General features: G+C 42.4%; 1 protein-coding gene across 13 annotated transcripts in view; it reads right to left on the bottom strand.

Annotated features, from left to right (window-relative positions):
• Positions 1–513: 513 nt before the first annotated feature.
• ank2b (ankyrin 2b, neuronal) overlaps positions 514–18,017 on the bottom strand; it is a 150,973-nt gene continuing 133,469 nt past the window's right edge. For 8 of the 13 annotated variants that reach the window (XM_085759593.1, XM_085759585.1, XM_085759586.1 and 5 more), the window contains 5 exons: positions 4,463–4,546; positions 4,205–4,369; positions 3,919–4,107; positions 3,659–3,750; positions 514–2,857 (listed from right to left, as the gene is read on the bottom strand). In XM_085759593.1, coding sequence (XP_085615719.1) covers positions 2,581–2,857; positions 3,659–3,750; positions 3,919–4,107; positions 4,205–4,369; positions 4,463–4,546 — 807 coding nt within the window. In that variant the 3' untranslated portion in view covers positions 514–2,580. Of the gene's footprint in view, positions 2,858–3,658; positions 3,751–3,918; positions 4,108–4,204; positions 4,370–4,462; positions 4,547–5,362; positions 5,453–6,527; positions 7,476–7,781; positions 18,011–18,017 lie in introns of those variants that run through there. The other 5 variants (XM_085759583.1, XM_085759581.1, XM_085759584.1 and 2 more) reach the window with 5 other exon arrangements.

Genomic DNA, 18,017 nt, shown 5'->3' with positions numbered 1-18,017 from the left:
ATAATAATGTTAGTAAACCAAAAATTATTAATACAATTAGTCAGCCTGTATGTTTTGTAAACAGACTAATATTGAGCAACAATAATACAACAGACGAGTTTAAAATTACATCATGTTTGAAAAGGACATAATAGGCTTATGACAAAAACTCAATAAAAATTGTATCTCTTGCTTGTATAAAGTTCTTCAAAGAGAAAAAAAAATCTTCACACATCTATTTTGACAGGTGCGTGGGAAAGGGACAAGCGGATATGTACAGAGAAAATCCCACACAATGTTCAACTTGCATGGATATTTTAATCGCGGCGACGTTTTGGTCCTTAGACCTTCATCAGGCAGAAAAAAACCCAATAAATAAATAAATAAAGGTTTTATAAATATGTAGTTAGAGTTAGGTCTGTTTTCCTTGTCACTTGGAATACGCTAGACAGGTGTGATGATAATCTTTCTCTGTCCGTCACTTCCTGTCATCACCTCTTCATTCTCCGTCAGAAAGAACAACATGACTTCACGTTTGACACATGTACAGTTTTATTGTTCTGCCATGTACACACTGCAGCTGCTATGCCTTGTTAGCGTTTCAGGTTTCTTTTTTTTCTTTTTTTTAGTAATAATTTGATAAAGTCATACATGCCCGCATAGATATTTGCACTGTTAATATGTATATATTGTTATCACCATGGAAACAAGATGCTCATTTAAAATCAAATCAATGGTCTCTTTTTGACATTTCTTTTATTCTTTCCATTGAATCACACTCAAACTAAATGGCAACGTGAGGATCGTATTGTTACATAAAGTCACCAGACATACTTCATCATCAGTCTGAACGCGTTTCAACTTTCAAATCAACACAACTTCAGCTTTTTTTTTGTGTTTGCTTTTAGGTTTAGAAGACATTCAAACACACACTCAAACACACATCCCAACACACACACACGCACGCACACACGCGCACACTCTCAGGAGTGTACAGGGATCACCAACAGACAGCAATAAATAAACAAAGTACAGATGTGGTAACTGAAACCAGTGGAAGTCAGTGTTTGCTTGAGTTTTTAAGGTTGATGTGTCAAGACGTTGAGAGCGACGATAATAACAAGAAGAATTCAAACCAACAACAGCGATTAAAGCAAAGTGTCTATATGTCGTGTGTGTGATGGCTACAAATATAAAGGACAAGTCTGGTGTCGGTCTGTATTTCACTGGTGTCAACAAATCTCACGGAAAAACCCAAACGTAAAGTTTTGGTCGTGTCCTTAAAAAGCTGTAACAGATAATACATAATAAACTTAATGGCTCGGTTTAAATGTGACTTTTGGTGGAAAAACAACCTGGTAGATGCTTTTATTTCTTAAAATCCTCACTTCCTGTTTCCTCTTCACACCCTGATGATGTCATAAGGATAGTTTTATCTCAAGCCACCAATATGACATCATCGGGGTTACTTCCTCTAACAACTGTTGTCACTGGCTGGTGTGGTTTTTAACCATCACAAGTAAAATGACTTATGATTTTAACTATACAATGATAAACCAATACATGTGTGTCCATGGTAACAACAGTGCAATTCACACAGGAAGGATGGATGGGAATTTTCCATGAGGTTTGTTGACGATAAGTTAAATACAACGATACGACTGTGTGTATTACAAGGCTTCATGGAGGACAGGTAATAGAAGGAGAAGCAGCACATGTGAAGGTGGAGGGTGGAAACACAGACGGACGACAGAAAGCTAGAGGACGGTCGGGTTAAGTGCTCGATCGGAAACATTCCACGTCACTACTTCCTTTCTTGTAACACACACTTTGTATATTTACACACACAGAGGCAGCGGCTCTCTGCGACGGATCCAACGTGAAATCATGACACAGGACAGACACGGTAACAAAACAAAACAAAACAGAACAAAAAAAAGAACAAAAAACAAAACAAGGGCAGATGCATTATGGGAAGACAAAAGGTGTGCTCACACAGCCTTTGTAAACAGATCAGCAGGTTGATGTTTGGCTTTAAAAAGAGTCCATGATGATTCACACTTTCACTTCTCCTCCATGTGACATTAATCTCATCTGTACGGTGGCCATTCTCCAGCTGAATCGGTGCATGTACAGCAGGTTTAGGTGGACCTACGTATTAAATGCTTTGAATTCTTTTTTTTAATTTTTATTTTTTTTATTACTTTTCCCCATCCAAGCATGACTCTTTCATCTCCTCTATATACAAATGTTTACAAGAGTTCTTCAAGAAGAGGCCTGTGCGTGAAGGCGAAAATGTCCCCGGTGATTTTAATCCACCTCCGGTGAAGTCGAAACCGTCGCCACAACACAGCAGCCGAAAAAAGGTGAAGAAGACACGAAAAAACACAGAGAGTATCATCCCGCAAACGAAACAAACGGATAAAAACAAGGGCGCGATCTTTGGTCACAAAAAGAGCGAATGAAACACAACGTGAAGGAAAGAAGAGGTAAAAGCACAAAATACTGCTTCGTCTATTTTCTGACAAAAAGAAGGGAACAGTCCGGCGACGCAGAGACGACAGGAGAGGACGCAGGGAGAGGATCTGTGGAAGCTGATGCTCAGTTTAAGCTCTCGTCCTCCTCCTCCTTCTTCTCCTTTCTTTCCTCCTCTTCCTCCTCCTCTTCTTCATCTTCCTCCTCTTCTTCTTCTTCCTCCTCCTCCTCCTTCTCCAACTCATCCTCACAGTAGCGCTGGAGCAGTCGGTGCAGGTGCTGCTGCAGGGCGTCGGGCTGCAGGGCGTCCGGGGTGTCGTCCACACGCTCCAGGTGCACGTGCTTCCCCAGGGCGTCCCTCACCACAGTCCTCTTCTGGGTCCGCGACTTACGCATCTGGCTTCTGCAGGAGGAACAAGACAAGCTGAGGCCACAGGAACACAGATATACTGTATACATGTTCTTCTCTCCAGAATCTAAATCATTTGAAAATCTGTTGATAATTTGTTCAAAGACAACAAAAATAAAGTTTTTTGTTTTTTTTGTGAACAACTTTTAATAAATAAAATAAATAAAATATATTTTAAAATAATTTAGCATCACAATAAACTGTCAATTCATTAAATAATTATTACAAAATATAATTTCATTTTTTGGGTGTTAGTTGTTCAATTCCAGACTTTCTCGTTTAAGGAGATCCAGTACAGGCCATATTCCTTTTTTTGTTTTTTGTGTTTTATCTATGAAATGTGCATAGTCACAGTTTATAATCTTTAGCTAAATTGATATTTAATATCAGCCAAAACCAGTGAACAGTCTCCAAACTCACACCATGCAACTCTGGCTACATGATCAAAACATTATTTCGACCCATTTGTATTTTCATAGTTTTGGTCATTAGTTATGATAATATTTATTGACTTGTTTATTACTGTTAAGCAGCAACAATAAAGAGAAGCAAAGACAGTAATAAACTGAAACTGGACTTGTTTAAAAGACACTATATGCCCAATGTTTTAGATTATTACAATGAATGAGAATGACCGATGACTAAAACTACTAAAATACACTGTAAAAAGACTTCCCCTGGAAAGTACGAGACAAAATCCAGAAGCTTAATGTTAACTACAAAGTAAAACCACTCCATGCCGCTGTTAAACTCTGATAGTTGAGTTTTTTTTGACACTCTCATGCTGAATCCAACCTTCTGATCACAGAACCGTCATCCTGAACAACCTCTTTCTCTACTACATGAGGCACCAGAGCTTTCCCAAAGCCTCCGGCAAAACTCAAAGCCTGGAGGCGAAAGAACGAAGGAGGAGAGAGGACAGAGAGACAATGAACAACAGCAGTGGACTGATGTTTTTTTTTTTAGAGAACACATGTTTCTAAAGCTGCAGCTCCTCCTCCTCTCCACAGACTGACCACCTGCTGATGAAGTATCTGTGGTCTAGAGACACTGACCTTCTCAAAGTCCTCTCTGGCCAAGGGGAGGTCTGCAGCCAGCGAAGGGTCTCCCATCTGCTTCTCCATCCTCTCCCCTTTTATCACCGTCGTCTTGACAACCTTGCTGACCTTTCGACCCTGCACCGGCTCCATCTCGAACTGAGATGCCGCGGCGGAGCACAGGGCCAGAGGCTCCGAGAAGGTCAGCTGGAGAGAGAAGACGACAACAGACAGGTCGGTGCTGATCTGTGACTGTTGGGATGCTGGCTGAGGTCGGGTGATGATGATGATGCTACCCACTCACCTCCCTCTGGTCTCCCTCGCTGCGGAGCACCGTCCTCTTCACCACCCTGGAGACGGCGTCGCCTTCCTCGATCTGCACCGTCTCCTGGTGGGAGCCCTCGATGGTCACTTCCTGTGTCTCCGTGCCGTCCGCAGATACACATTTGTGGATTATCTTTCGTGTGATCTGGTGAAGACGGAAAGAGGGAAGGTTTGAATCAGAAAAAAAGACTTTACTTAACTACTCATCAGTGTGTAATTGTTGGATTTGGTCTCTTACTTTCTTAACGACCATGTTCCCGTGTTCGTCCGTGTACTTCTCCTCTGTGACGGTCTGTGCTGGGATGTCTGGGAGGTTATCACCCTGTCAAAACACAGAACACATGCTGTCAACTCACATTCATCACAATCCCGTATTAAATATACGAGCACAATCAAAGTGCATGCTGCCTCTATCAAAGAAAGCACTCCAAGCAACACACTTTACCCACTTAAATGATAATAAGCAAGACCTCCAAATATATTTCAAAGACCCTGAGTGTGATTTTTTTTTTTACCTGATTGAAGCAAATTTCAAATCAAATCAACCAAAAGTCAAAATTTAAAGTTAATTCTGCACATTACAGGTTTCTTTTTTCCATATCGAACCTTAAACATTTTTATCCACCTTTTTCCGAACGTCAAAAACGTAGCCTGTTTTGCCGGTTTTGGAATGTTATGTTTACGTTTCCATGGTTTCAGTAGCCGCGGTAAATGCATGGATTTTTTTTTTTTTTTTTCCCCAATGAAAATCTGTAAAACGCATGGATCATCACAGCAGCTTTTAACAGTGGATATCACACAAATTGACATCTGTGTTAAAAGCCAGCGTTAATAGATCCATGCGTTTACCGCAACTATGACAACGCCTGAAAACCATGGAAACGTAAACGTAAAATTCCACCAAACCGGCAAACCGGAAGCCAGTTTTGACCATAGATGACGTTCGTAAACTTGTGGATAAAAGCAGAGAAAGTAGCATCAGACAATTAACAGCAGGACACAAACAGCAAACAAACAAAAGGTTAAAGATCAAACATTTATTCAATGATCAGTGCGATAAGGTCACGTCCATCAGAAACAAAAAGCACTAAGTGTGTGTTACCCTGCGTCACTCCAGAGCTGCATCATGCTCATTTACCTGAATGATAACTCTGCGTCGCACCACCCTGGTGGTCAGCACCTCCTCCTCTGAGCTATCAGACAGCATCCCTAGTTCCTCTGCTATCTCCTGGTGGACAGCACCCTCACAGGTCAATACAACACATCTACACCGTGTCACCACAGCACAGCACACTCCTCCACCACGTCACCCCTCCTTTCTCTTTACCTCACTTCTACGTTTGCTTTCCAAAAAGCTTCTTCTTATACGAATGAATATGAAATGAAATCAAAAATCAAATTTGATGGTCGTACATAAATATGATGTGAGATGAAGAGAAGGTACAATGATGCAAAAACCAACTGAAATGAATTAACATGCAGATGGAAACCAGTGTGCGAAATAAGGCTGTCTGATGTGGATGATTCATGACACGACAAATCAAATCAATCAAAAAAGAAAGAAAAAACATTTAATAGCACCATTATATGCAATTCGGCATCATAATGTCATAATCAGTTGTTAATAGATAGACTCACAACACAGCAAAGTGAAGGTCTCTAGATTTGTTATTCTTATTCTTTTATCTCTATATTGTACTGTTCTTAATGCTTTTTGTTTTTATAGTCATTTCCATATTTTATCATCCACTTATTCTCCAAGTGCTTTTTAAATCTCTAATGTATTCAACCCTTTGAGCTAGATCCATTGTATGAAAGGTGAACATGAGCTGGTAATTCTTAAGTTGGAGTTTTTAATACGTGGCTGGGGCTATATGCAACCTCCAACTTTTAAAATGGTATTTCGCACACTGATTAACAACAAAAAGCATAATGCACAGGATGCGAACAGGTGCGGATGTGAACACATAAAAATGTTGCATTTTATTGAATATTTTCTTCATAGTAGCTCATAAATGTCACCAGAGCTGATTTAAACACACCACACCGTAAATGTCAAGAACCGCTTTCAATCACAAACGATGCAGTATTAAAAAAGCCACTCATCACAGCTGTTACGATTTTTGTTGTTGTTGTTTTTTGGGTGCTCATGCACATAAAAGCTTTATTCAGCCTCATTAACTACACCAAGTGCAAGTTTCAGTTTTTATTCTCCTGTATCTTGAATGTAGCACCACAGCAACCATCCGAAATCAGGCAAGACACCAGCCAGTGCAGGGTTGTGCTCATGCTCAACCTCTTACCCTTCCCAGGAAGTCGTCATCATTGTAATACCCTGCCTGATCTCTGGACGGGAGCTCCTCACATACGAGGCGGTTGCCCTCCGCTCGACCCCCTCGTGAACCCTCAGAATCATAAGCAAACTCTCCGAGGCTTTCGCTGCCGGAGGACAAGCGCTTGTAATCTTCACCTGGACGGAGAGGGTGAGCGGCGTACCGAGCGCTCCCTTTCAGGAAACCGACATCAGGGCTACTGCCAGGTAGTGGGGAAGCTGGCTCTAAGACGTGATAGCTGATCTTGGGTTCCAGTTTCCCTTCTTCTGGATCAGACAAGTCAGAGAGGGCTTGTCTGCAGTCAAAGAACTCCAGATCTGAGTCAGATTGCAGCGGAGACTGACAACTAACTTCTTTCGGTTGTACCTTTAGTTCTTCTGATTCAAATTCCAACACTGTCTGCTCAAATTCTGCACAGGCTTTCTCAAAGCCGGGGGAAAACTTAAAATCTCCAGAAGCCTCTGACGTTCTCTTGGCACCGTCTTTAGCAACAACTTCAGCCGAGTCACTGAAAACCGGAGACACTGGACTCAAATCCTTCAAGGAAGCTTGGCTACATTCAGAAACTCTGAGGGTTTGATGTCCGGAAAATACCGCTTCATAATCCGGTGGCACCAGGAACTGGCTCGACATGGGTGAGAAAAGCTCACTGGACTGAGCTTCCTCGGACGACAGCTCCGACTCTGAATACCCGTAGAGTGCTTGCTCAAGCGAGGACACAACTGGAGTGACGGTTCGGTGGGTCGTGTACGAGCTCAGCTCCGGTAGCTGTAGGGGAATTGATACCACTGGCTTGTCATCATCGAACAGCACATCTGTCTTTCTGGTGTCTCGTGCTGCAGTTGTAGAAGACAACAGTCTGCATTGCAACTCATCATCTATTTGAAAGTGTGTGTCCTCTGGTGTCTCATCGGGAGCCTGTAAGTGAATGTCAACATGAACTAAATAAATTCACCAGGTTGGTCTGAACCACTCGACATTCAATTTTACATCCAACTGAAACATGCGACCGAAAAAGCATCTTACCATCATAACAATCAATCAGAAGTGAAGTAAGAAGGATTAGTAACATTAAATTTCAATATTTCCGCATTCTTCACACATCTCAGAATTAATGCACTCCTTTTTGTTATTGTTGTTTTATTATTTCCTCAAAACATGTCCTCATGTGTTACGCAGTCCAAATTGCGTGTTAATGCCAAACTGTCATGCTCTCTCTCTTACCCATTGAGAGACTTTCTTGCTCGTCACTTCTTCACCACTGATGTAAAGGATCTCCTCGTACTGTATCTTTTCATCGTAAGCTGGTGATGCCATCACTGGGAAGTCTTCCTCCTCCTCACCAAACTTGGTTTGTAAAGTTGAGATGCTCTCGGCCTCCGATCCTTGCTGCATCCACTCATCACACGATAAAACCTCCAGTTCCGATCCTGTCCTTATTTGCCAGTCAGGATGTCCTTCTTTGACCATTGCCTCTCTAGTTTGAATTAGTTGTGGTTTGGAGAGTAACCACTCAGAATCCTCACAACCAAAACCTAGGTCCTCCTCTGACTCAGCAGTTTGAGGACTCAGTGGCCTTGGGCTGTCGTCAATCCAACAATCAATGGGTAAAGCAACAAACTCAGAGTCCGATGACAAAGACACCGGCGAAGATGATCTGTCACAGGGGCTACCCTCCATAAAATAAGACGACAATATTCTCATAAACTCAGGCACTGGTGAGTCAGGCAGCAGTCTCCTGAACTCACTGATGGATGAGATGGAATCAGGTGAATCTGATCTTCCAGCCTCAGTTGCTCCTGGGGATGTCACAATAAGCTCACACTCTGAATCTGAAGCCAACGAATCAGGATCTGACGACCAGTGTGTCATAGCGTACCCCTCCAATGACACGGCAAACTGAGGGATGGGGGAGTCTGGGGAGAGAGATCTGTTCTCGTTGAACTCCGGCATCGACTCTGGAGATGATGCTCTTCTGTCGGCCATTTGCGTGATCGATTCACATGAAATAGGCCTATGGGTCTGCGGCATAAAATCTATATCTGATGCTACAGTTTCAGGTGAAGATGATGTTGATCTTAGGAATCTCACACATTCTGGTAACGCTGTTGAAAATTCAGGTAAGGGAGAATCTGGTGAGAGTCGTCTAAATGCACTGATGGATGCCACTGATTCTGGTGATGATGCTCTTGTTTCGAGCACCATGGCTGAATCAGGGGACATGGGTCTATAATCTATGGTGGATTCTGGTGAGTAACAAAGGTTATCATCCTCAGTATCAGACACTGATATAACCACCCAATCATCATCAGAATCTGTTGTTCTGGCAGGTATTTCAAATGTGTACTTGGTCTCTCTGTATGGTGCTGCTCCTGAAGGCACAATATCTATAATCATTGATGGAGGCGATTCTGAAACAGGCATAACTGGTGGACTTGTGTCATTAGTGGCTTGCTCATGTTTGTCTGTTACTTTATCTTGTTCATCATCTGATAAACTCATTTCATATTCTACTGTGCTGCCAACAAATTGCATGAACCCAGTTTTACTGCTGAAGGTTTCTCCAGCGTATTGTGGATCATGTACTTTAGAAATTAACTTCCATAACTCTGCATCATAAATGAGATTATACTCATCTACCATAATTTCTGATTCCTCGCATGACGGAGGCACAGTGCTAACAAAGATCTCTCCAGTGGCAGAAGGGACTTTCAATTCAGTTAATGACAATGGAGGTGACAACGGTAATTTCCCACCTGATTCGCCAGACTCTGGTGATGCAGACCTGTCTTCTGCGCAAAACACTTCTGAAGTTGGTGACAAACTCTCTGAATCTGAAAATTCAGTGGGTGATATATCTCTGACAGTCATGACATGTTCCACATAGGTTTTTGTAAAATCAGGTATTGGTGATTCAGGTGGCAGGTGTTTACATTCATCATCTGACGCCTCTGATGATCCTGATTCAGGAAACTCTTGTCTATCCCCAATGCCATAATTCCTTGACATCAAAAACTCACTCAAAGCATACTCAATATCTGATTCAATGGATGCAGGGGACAGGGATCTTGGCCCAGTATTCCTCATGACAGATTCAGATATTTCTGGTCTGTATTCAGGTATAGGTGAGTCTGGTGACAGACGATGGTATTCATCTTCAGCTCCTGACTCAGGTGAATATGGTCTACTGTCATAAACTAGTGTTCCTAGGCTTATAACAATATATTCTACATCTGAACATAGTGACTCAGGGGATGATGACCTACGTCCAAAACTTGTTTCAGTTAATCCAAACATTGGCGGCATAAAGTCAGGTACAGGTGAATCAGGAGAAAGTCTGCTTGAAGACTGAGATTCAGGAGAGGGAGCTCTGCTCTCCAAGTTCATCGGCAGAGGTAATTGTTCTTCCAAATCTGACAACACTGAGTCTGGTGAAGAGGACCTCATTCCTGTGTGATAAATGGTGCATTGTATCATAGGTGTAAACTCAGGTATGGGTGAGTCTGGAGAAAGAGCTCTAAATTCATCTCTAGATAAGGTTGAATCTGGAGACGATGCTCTGGCCTCAAAAAGCCAGGGAATACACAAATCTGTTTCTAGGTCCTCATCTGAATGTACTGACTCAGGTGATGTAGATCTGTACCTTACCGAAGACATAGAAGGTTCAGTATGGCTATAATAAGGTACCGGAGAGTCTGGTGACAGACGCTGGTATTTAGAGAAAGAAGAGTATGATTGTGAAGAATCTGGTCTCTGCTCATCCTCAAACATATGAGATATCAATGGAGCAAATTCTATATCTGATGCAACTGATTCAGGTGATTCTGACCCGTAACTACTGACATCAACTCGTCGAAGTGGCCAAATGTGTGTGAAGTCAAGTATGGGTGAATCAGGTGAAAGTCTTCTGAATTTAGTCACTGATGCTACAGAAGATGAAGATGAAGGTCGGTCTTCAAATAACATTGAGAAAGGTAACTCAACTTCCTCCTCAGAATCTGATGATACTGACAGTGGTGAAGAAGACCTAAACTGCCTGTACGTGATTAAGGACTCCTGTAGCACCAGTCTTAATTCAGGAATAGGGGAGTCTGGAGAAAGTGGTTTAAATTCATCAATAGATGCAATAGAATCAGGAGACTCTGCTCTGTCCTCAAAAAGCCAGGGGATACACAAATCTGTTTCTAAGTCCTCGTCTGAATAAATTGATTCCGGTGATGTAGATCTGTGAGATGCTAAGGACTCAGGAGATGAAGGTCGGTTTTCAATGGCCATTGGAAGAGATAATTCAGTTTCTATATCAGAAAAATCGAATTCAGGTGATGAGGACCTTGAGCCTATGTGTGATATGGATGTTCTTTGTGGTTCTGGTTCAAAGTTTGGTACGGGTGAGTCTGGAGAAAGAGCTCTAAATTCATCTCTGGATGTGGTTGAATCAGGAGATGATGCTCTGGCCTCGAAAAGCCAGGGGATGCACAAATCTGTCTCTAAGTCCTCATCTGAATGTACTGACTCAGGTGATGTAGATCTGTACCTTACCGAAGACATAGAAGGTTCAGTGTGGCTGTAATAAGGTACCGGAGAGTCTGGTGACAGATGCTGGTATTTAGAGAAAGAAGAGTCTGATTGTGGAGAATCTGGTCTCTGCTCATCCTCAAACATCTGAGATAGCAAGGGAGCAAATTCCATATCTGATGCAACTGATTCAGGTGATTCTGACCTGTAGCCACTGACATCAATAAGTGGGCCTGGCAAAGCTCGTGTGAAGTCAAGTATGGGTGAATCAGGTGAAAGTCTTCTGTATTTAGTCACTGATGCTACAGAAGATGAAGATGAAGGTCGGTCTTCAAATAACATTGAGAAAGGTAACTCCATTTCCTCCTCAGAATCTGATGAGACTGACACTGGTGAAGAAGACCTAAATTGCCTGTACGTGATTAAGGACTCCTGTAGCATCAGTCTTAATTCAGGAATGGGGGAGTCTGGAGAAAGAGCTCTAAATTCATCTATGGATGTTGTTGAATCAGGAGATGCTGCTCTGTCCTCAAAAAGCCAGGGAATACACAAATCTGTCTCAATGTCCTCATCTGATTGCACTGACTCAGGTGATGTAGACCTATACCTTACAGAAGATATAGAAGGTCCAGTTTGGCTGTAATAAGGTACCGGAGAGTCTGGTGACAGACGCTGGTATTTAGAGAAAGAAGAGTCTGATTGTGGAGAATCTGGTCTCTTCTCATCCTCAAACATATGAGATAGCAAGGGAGCTAATTCTATATCTGATGCAACTGATTCAGGTGATTCTGACCTGTAACCACTGATATCAACTTGTAGAACTGGCAACGCTTGTGTGAAGTCAAGTATGGGTGAATCAGGTGAAAGTCTTCTGTATTTAGTCACTGATTCTACGGAAGATGAAGATGAAGGTCGGTCTTCAAACAATATTGAGTAAGGTAATTCCATTTCCTCTTCAGAATCTGATGATACTGACACTGGTGAAGAGGACCTTAATTGCCTGTATGTCAATAAGGACTCCTGTAGCATCAATCTCAGTTCAGGAATGGGGGAGTCTGGTGAAAGTGGTTTAAATTCATCAATAGATGCAATAGAATCAGGAGACTCTGCTCTGTCCTCAAAAAGCCAGGGGATACACAAATCTGTTTCTAAGTCCTCGTCTGAATAAATTGATTCCGGTGATGTAGATCTGTGAGATGCTAAGGACTCAGGAGATGAAGGTCTGTTTTCAATGGCCATTGGAAGAGATAATTCAGTTTCTATATCTGAAAAATCTAATTCAGGTGAAGAGGACCTTGAGTCCATGTGTGATATGGATTTTGCTTGCAGTTTTGGTTCAAAGTTAGGTATGGGTGAGTCTGGAGAAAGAGCTCTAAATTCATCTATGGATGTGGTTGAATCAGGAGATGATGCTCTGGCCTCGAAAAGCCAGGGAATACACAAATCTGTCTCCAAGTCCTCATCTGAATGTACTGATTCAGGTGATGTAGATCTGTACATTCCTATAAACACTGAAGGTTCAGTGTGGCTGTAATAAGGTACCGGAGAGTCTGGTGACAGACGCTGGTATTTAGAGAAAGAAGAGTCTGATTGTGGAGAATCTGGTCTCTGCTCATCCTCAAAGAGCTGAGATAGCAAGGGAGCAAATTCCATATCTGATGAAACTGATTCAGGTGATTCTGACCTGTAGCCACTGACATCAACAAGTGGAACTGGCAAAGCTCGTGTGAAGTCAAGTATGGGTGAATCAGGTGAAAGTCTTCTGTATTTAGTCACTGATGCTACAGAAGATGAAGATGAAGGTCGGTCTTCAAATAATATTGAGAAAGGTAACTCCATTTCCTCCTCAGAATCTGATGATACTGACACTGGTGAAGAGGACCTTAATTGCCTGTATGTCAATAAGGACTCCTGTAGCATCAGTCTTAATTCAGGAATGGGGGAGTCTGGAGAAAGAGCTCTAAATTCATCGATGGATGTTGTTGAATCAGGAGACTCTGCTCTGTCCTCAAAAAGCCAGGGAATACACAAATCTGTCTCTAAGTCCTCATCTGAATGTACTGACTCAGGTGATGTAGATCTGTATCTTACTTCTAACATACTGGGTGCATTGATGGTGTACTGTGGTACTGGAGAGTCAACAGGACAACACTCCAGATTATAATCTGAATGATGGGATTCTGGTCTATCCTCCATGTCAAACATCTCTGAAATCAAAGGAACATATTCTAGATCTGAGGTCTCTGATTCAGGTGATGTTGACCTGTATCCTGTAAACTCATGGCGAATCTCTAACAAAGCCTGACTAAAGTCAGGTAAAGGAGAATCATTAGAAAGCCGTCTGTATTTACTCATAGATGCTAAGGAATCTGGAGATGAGGGTCGGTCATCTAAGACCACTGGAAAAGATAATTCCATTTCTATATCTGAGAAATCTAATTCAGGGGAAGAAGATCTCGAGTCCATGTGTGATATGGATATTGCTTGAATTTCTGGTGTAAATTTAGGTATGGGTGAGTCTGGAGAAAGAGGTCTAAATTCATCCCTTGATGTAGTTGAATCAGGAGATGATGCTCTGTCCTCAAATAGCCAGGGCATACACAAATCTTCTTCGAAGTCTTCATCTGAATGTACTGACACTGGTGAGGAGGACCTAAACTGTCTGTACGTGTTTAAGGACTCCTGTAACACCATTCCCATTTCTGGAATGGGGGAGTCAGGTGAAAGAGCTCTAAATTCATTCAGAGAGCCAGTTGAATCGGGAGAGGATGATCTGAAATTTGACATAAACATCAGTGATGCAGGTGTGAAAGGCCTGTATTCTGATTCAGAGTCAGGTGACAAAGGTCTCTCTGTAGAATCAGGAGATGATGTTTTTATTTCAGTTAACATGAGTGGTTGAGGTGACACTGGCCTAAGTTCGTTCACAGATTCTGGTAAAAGTGGCCTCATCTCAACCTCTTCATACTGAGGATCATAGAGTTGACGGATCAGCTGGTTTGTTCTAAATGGTACACCTGATTCAGGTGAGTCCGCTCTCTGGCAACTGAAGTCCCGTGAGTCTGAAAGGTTATATTCAGTATCTGAAATATCCAAAGAGGATGTGGACCCAACAAAAGCTGTTCCTGATTCAGTAAGTGCAGGTGTGAAGTCTGGTAAAGGTGAGTCTGGTGATAATGACCTACCTCCATCAAAAGATACTGGAGAACCGGATGAGGAAGGTCTAATTTCATCGGAAAACAAGGGCATGCAACGGTCTGATTCCTCATCTGACAAGTCTTTCATTGACTCCGCTGACGTTGCTTGTTTCTCTTCCCTCTCATTGTTTTCTTGTTCTTGCAGAACATCTGTATCAAATGAACCTGCAATGTTCAACTCCCTAGCATCTTCTTCTACACCAGAGTCATCCGGAACATACTCGGTTCTAGTTCCTGCATACTCAAAAAACCCAGTTTTACTGCAAAAGGTCTCTCCAACATATTGAGGATCATATATTTGAGAAATCAGTGTCCAAAGTTCGGCATCATAAACAAGTCTATAGTCTGGGACTTGGATTGCCTTTTGAGGTTGATTACTGTCACCCAGTGCTGTGGTGTCTGGTGCATGTGAGTCCAGTGACTCAAGGCTTTGCTTGGTAATAACTGACTTGGGAGATGGTGATTTTCTAAACCTCGTTTCATCATCAGAAGCATCTGAATCCAATGATGATTGTGTCATTTCAGAGCACACTTGTGACAGACTTGTTGCTTCATATTCTAGGTCTGAAGAAACTGAAACAGGTGAAGAGGACATCTCCAGTGTGGCCATAACCGCAAACTCTGGTAAAGACTCTGAAAAGACAGGGATGGGTGACTCATGAGAAAGTGGCCTGTTTATGTCAACAGAGTCCGGGGAAGATGTTCTGCTTTCAGAAAATAATGACGATAAAAAGGACATCCCGCCCTCTAGATCTGAGGTTATTGTTTCAAGTGAGGAAGACCTTTCCAATCTAACACTGAGAACTGATTCTGGTAAAAACGGTCTAAAATCGGGAATAGGTGAGTCAGTTGACAGAGCACTGTATATGTTCATCGATGATACTGAATCAGTAGATGCTGGTCGATCCTCAAAAAGAAAAGAAATGTTTACATCAGTCTCTAGTTCCAGATCTGACAACACTGACTCTGATGACACTGATCTGTGATAAATTTGTGAGGGTCCAGAGATATAATTTAAGAATTCAGGAACAGGGGAGTCTGGACTTAAAGATTGCCGACTATCTACAGATCTCCCCGAGTGGGAGGAAGCTGGTCTGAATAATTCCAGCTCTCTGAGCGATTGTGGTGACATGGGTCTATATTCTGCTTCAGAATCAGGTGAAAGTGGTCTTTGGAAATTTCCTGATTGCAGAAAATTAGTTTCACCCTCTGCTGTCTCATTGGAATTTGCTTGATTGGATGCTGCACAATGAACGACTGCTATTTTACTCATGAATGTTTCTCCTGCATACTGTGGGTCACGGATCTGCGAAATGAGCTTCCAAAGGTCTCCATCATATGATAGAGTGTAGATTGGTACTGAACTTAAGGGTGCATCATGCTGAGGTATAGAAACCAAACACTCTCCGGGAATTTGCTGATTTTCAGGGATATTTGTAGTTAATGCCTGTGACGTTGGTAGATCATCAGATGTAATCTCCGGTAAAAGAGTTTCATCTGATTCCTGTGTCTCTTCATATGTTTTATATGTAAACTCAGATGCTTCCTGCTGATCTTTAACATTCTGAACAGGTTTATGATCGAACTTGACTGCTTTAGACTTTTTCTTTTTACCAGATTTGGTTTTCTTAGATATTGGATTGTGCATGACCTCATTTGATTTACCTTCCTTACAGAACTCATGAGACGGTTCTTCTGTAACTACATCAGTTGACAAGACCTCAGGTTCTGCTGGTGGCATGACAGCATCAGACGGACCACTACAAGGCTCAACACAAGGAACTGTCGAAGCTTCAGTTTCATCATATTTCCCTGGATTTCCTTCTATAGATTTTGACTGCTGACCTGCATCATCATTTCTTAACTGCTCTCGATCAAAAACTACATTTGTTTTTTCCTCTAACTGCTGTGCTGTTTCCTCAATATCAGACAAGGATATAAAAACCCAGTCATTATCACACTTAGATTCTAATTCCTCTGGTGTTGGGGGTTTATTCTCTGTATCAAAGACTAATGGTTTGAGTGATTCTTCACTATGATCAGTTAATATGGATGGACACACTATCTGTGCACATTCAGTTGATTCTGGGAAGGGTACCCCATGTTCAATGACAGTTTCAACAGATTCAGATTCATCTTCAGCAAGTGAAGCAGGTACTAATGCTCTATTCTCATGGCTGAGTGACTCTGGAGACTGTCTGTCTTCAAAAGGCACTGACAGCACTTCAGTTTCAATATTCTTATCTGATGGCATTGACTCAGGTGAGAATGACCTACATTCATAAGCTACAGAAGCCTCAGGGATATCTTGTCCGAATTCTGAGATATGAGAATCTAGTGGGAGCAGATGATGCGCAGGGACAGACTCCATGTATTTAGGAGATAATGATCTCATCTCATGGCGATCAGGAGATGCACGCTCACAGGATGTAAAAAGCCACTGCTCGGTTTCTACAACCACAGACTCAGGTGATGACAATCTGTCTTCTATGTCAAAAGATAGTGAGCGCAGTGAGATGGATCTCTCGCTGCTATATGATACTGACGGCCCAAATGGTTTTGTGTTTGAAACCATTGGTGTTAATGGCCTTTCCTCTGACTCTGGTGTACACAGCATAGATGGGCCTCCTGGTGGACTCAGTGATGACTGGCCCTGAGCAGTTGGCCCGGCATCACTGGTTTCCCATAGAAACACAGGAGGTGGGAGGGGAGACAGGGGCCTAAACTGAGGAACTTTCGAGTCAGATCCGAGAAAATTCAGTTCAGTTACTAATGATGTTGATTCAGGTGTTGAGGCCCTACTCTCCGTCAGTAAAACTGCTGTCTCAGTCACACACTCAGATGGAGATGATCTATGATGAACTAAAATATGAGGTTCACAAATTTCCACCTCTGTCGATTCTGTCACACAGGATTCATATGTGCATGTTTCAATCTCAGGTGTCGACTCTACAGAGAACACAACCTTTTCTTCAGGCTCATTCTGTCGTAGTGATAGTGTTTCCTCAAAAGTAGTCTCATGCAACAACTGAGTAAAGCTGGTGGAGCTCATGACTTCTACTTTTTGAGATACTAAACTTGCGATGGTGTGTCTGACATCAGAAGTACCTGCTGGTTCTTGAGTGGTTGTACCCTGTGTTTGATATATATCGTCACTGGATCTGACATCATCTTCACCTGAAGTTGTGACCTGACAAACATCAATCTCATGCTCAACTTCACATTCCCTGACTCCACCTTGAATTTTATCCACATGGGATGCTTCATATCCATATAGGACTTTATACAATCGCTGTGAAACTTCATCCATGTGTGTTGAAGCCATTTGTTTGGTTTGTGCATGTTCAGTCATGACGGTGACAGAAAGAGGAGGAGGTTCAGAGGTCGTCTGAAGCATTTGTTCACTTGTTTGTTCACCTTGATCCTTTTCAGGGACCTCATCGGTTCCTGTGAGCTCCATAGAGAGTTTCCTGAAGTCTTGCTCAGCTTGGTCACACTCAATAAGGCTATCTCCAAAATCGGTCATAGACAGCGGTCGGCTCTCGCATACGCCTGTTCGAGATTGATTGGATGACTCTCGCCAAGGCAGCGGTGACAAATATTGACCGCTGTATTCTGAGTGGGTAGTTTGAAGACACTCCAAACTCCACTCCTCTCCCCCCTCTGCCCCCTCATATCCAGCAGCCCCCCCATCCTCATCTGGTTCAACTGCTGGGTAAGGAGGTAGGTCGACCTTGACACCCGAGTT

The sequence above is a fragment of the Trachurus japonicus genome, chromosome 18 (assembly GCF_045865225.1).
Source record: "Trachurus japonicus isolate A0001 chromosome 18, Traja_1.0".
Lineage (NCBI taxonomy): Eukaryota > Metazoa > Chordata > Actinopteri > Carangiformes > Carangidae > Trachurus > Trachurus japonicus.
This window is presented reverse-complemented; position numbering and strand designations above follow the sequence as displayed.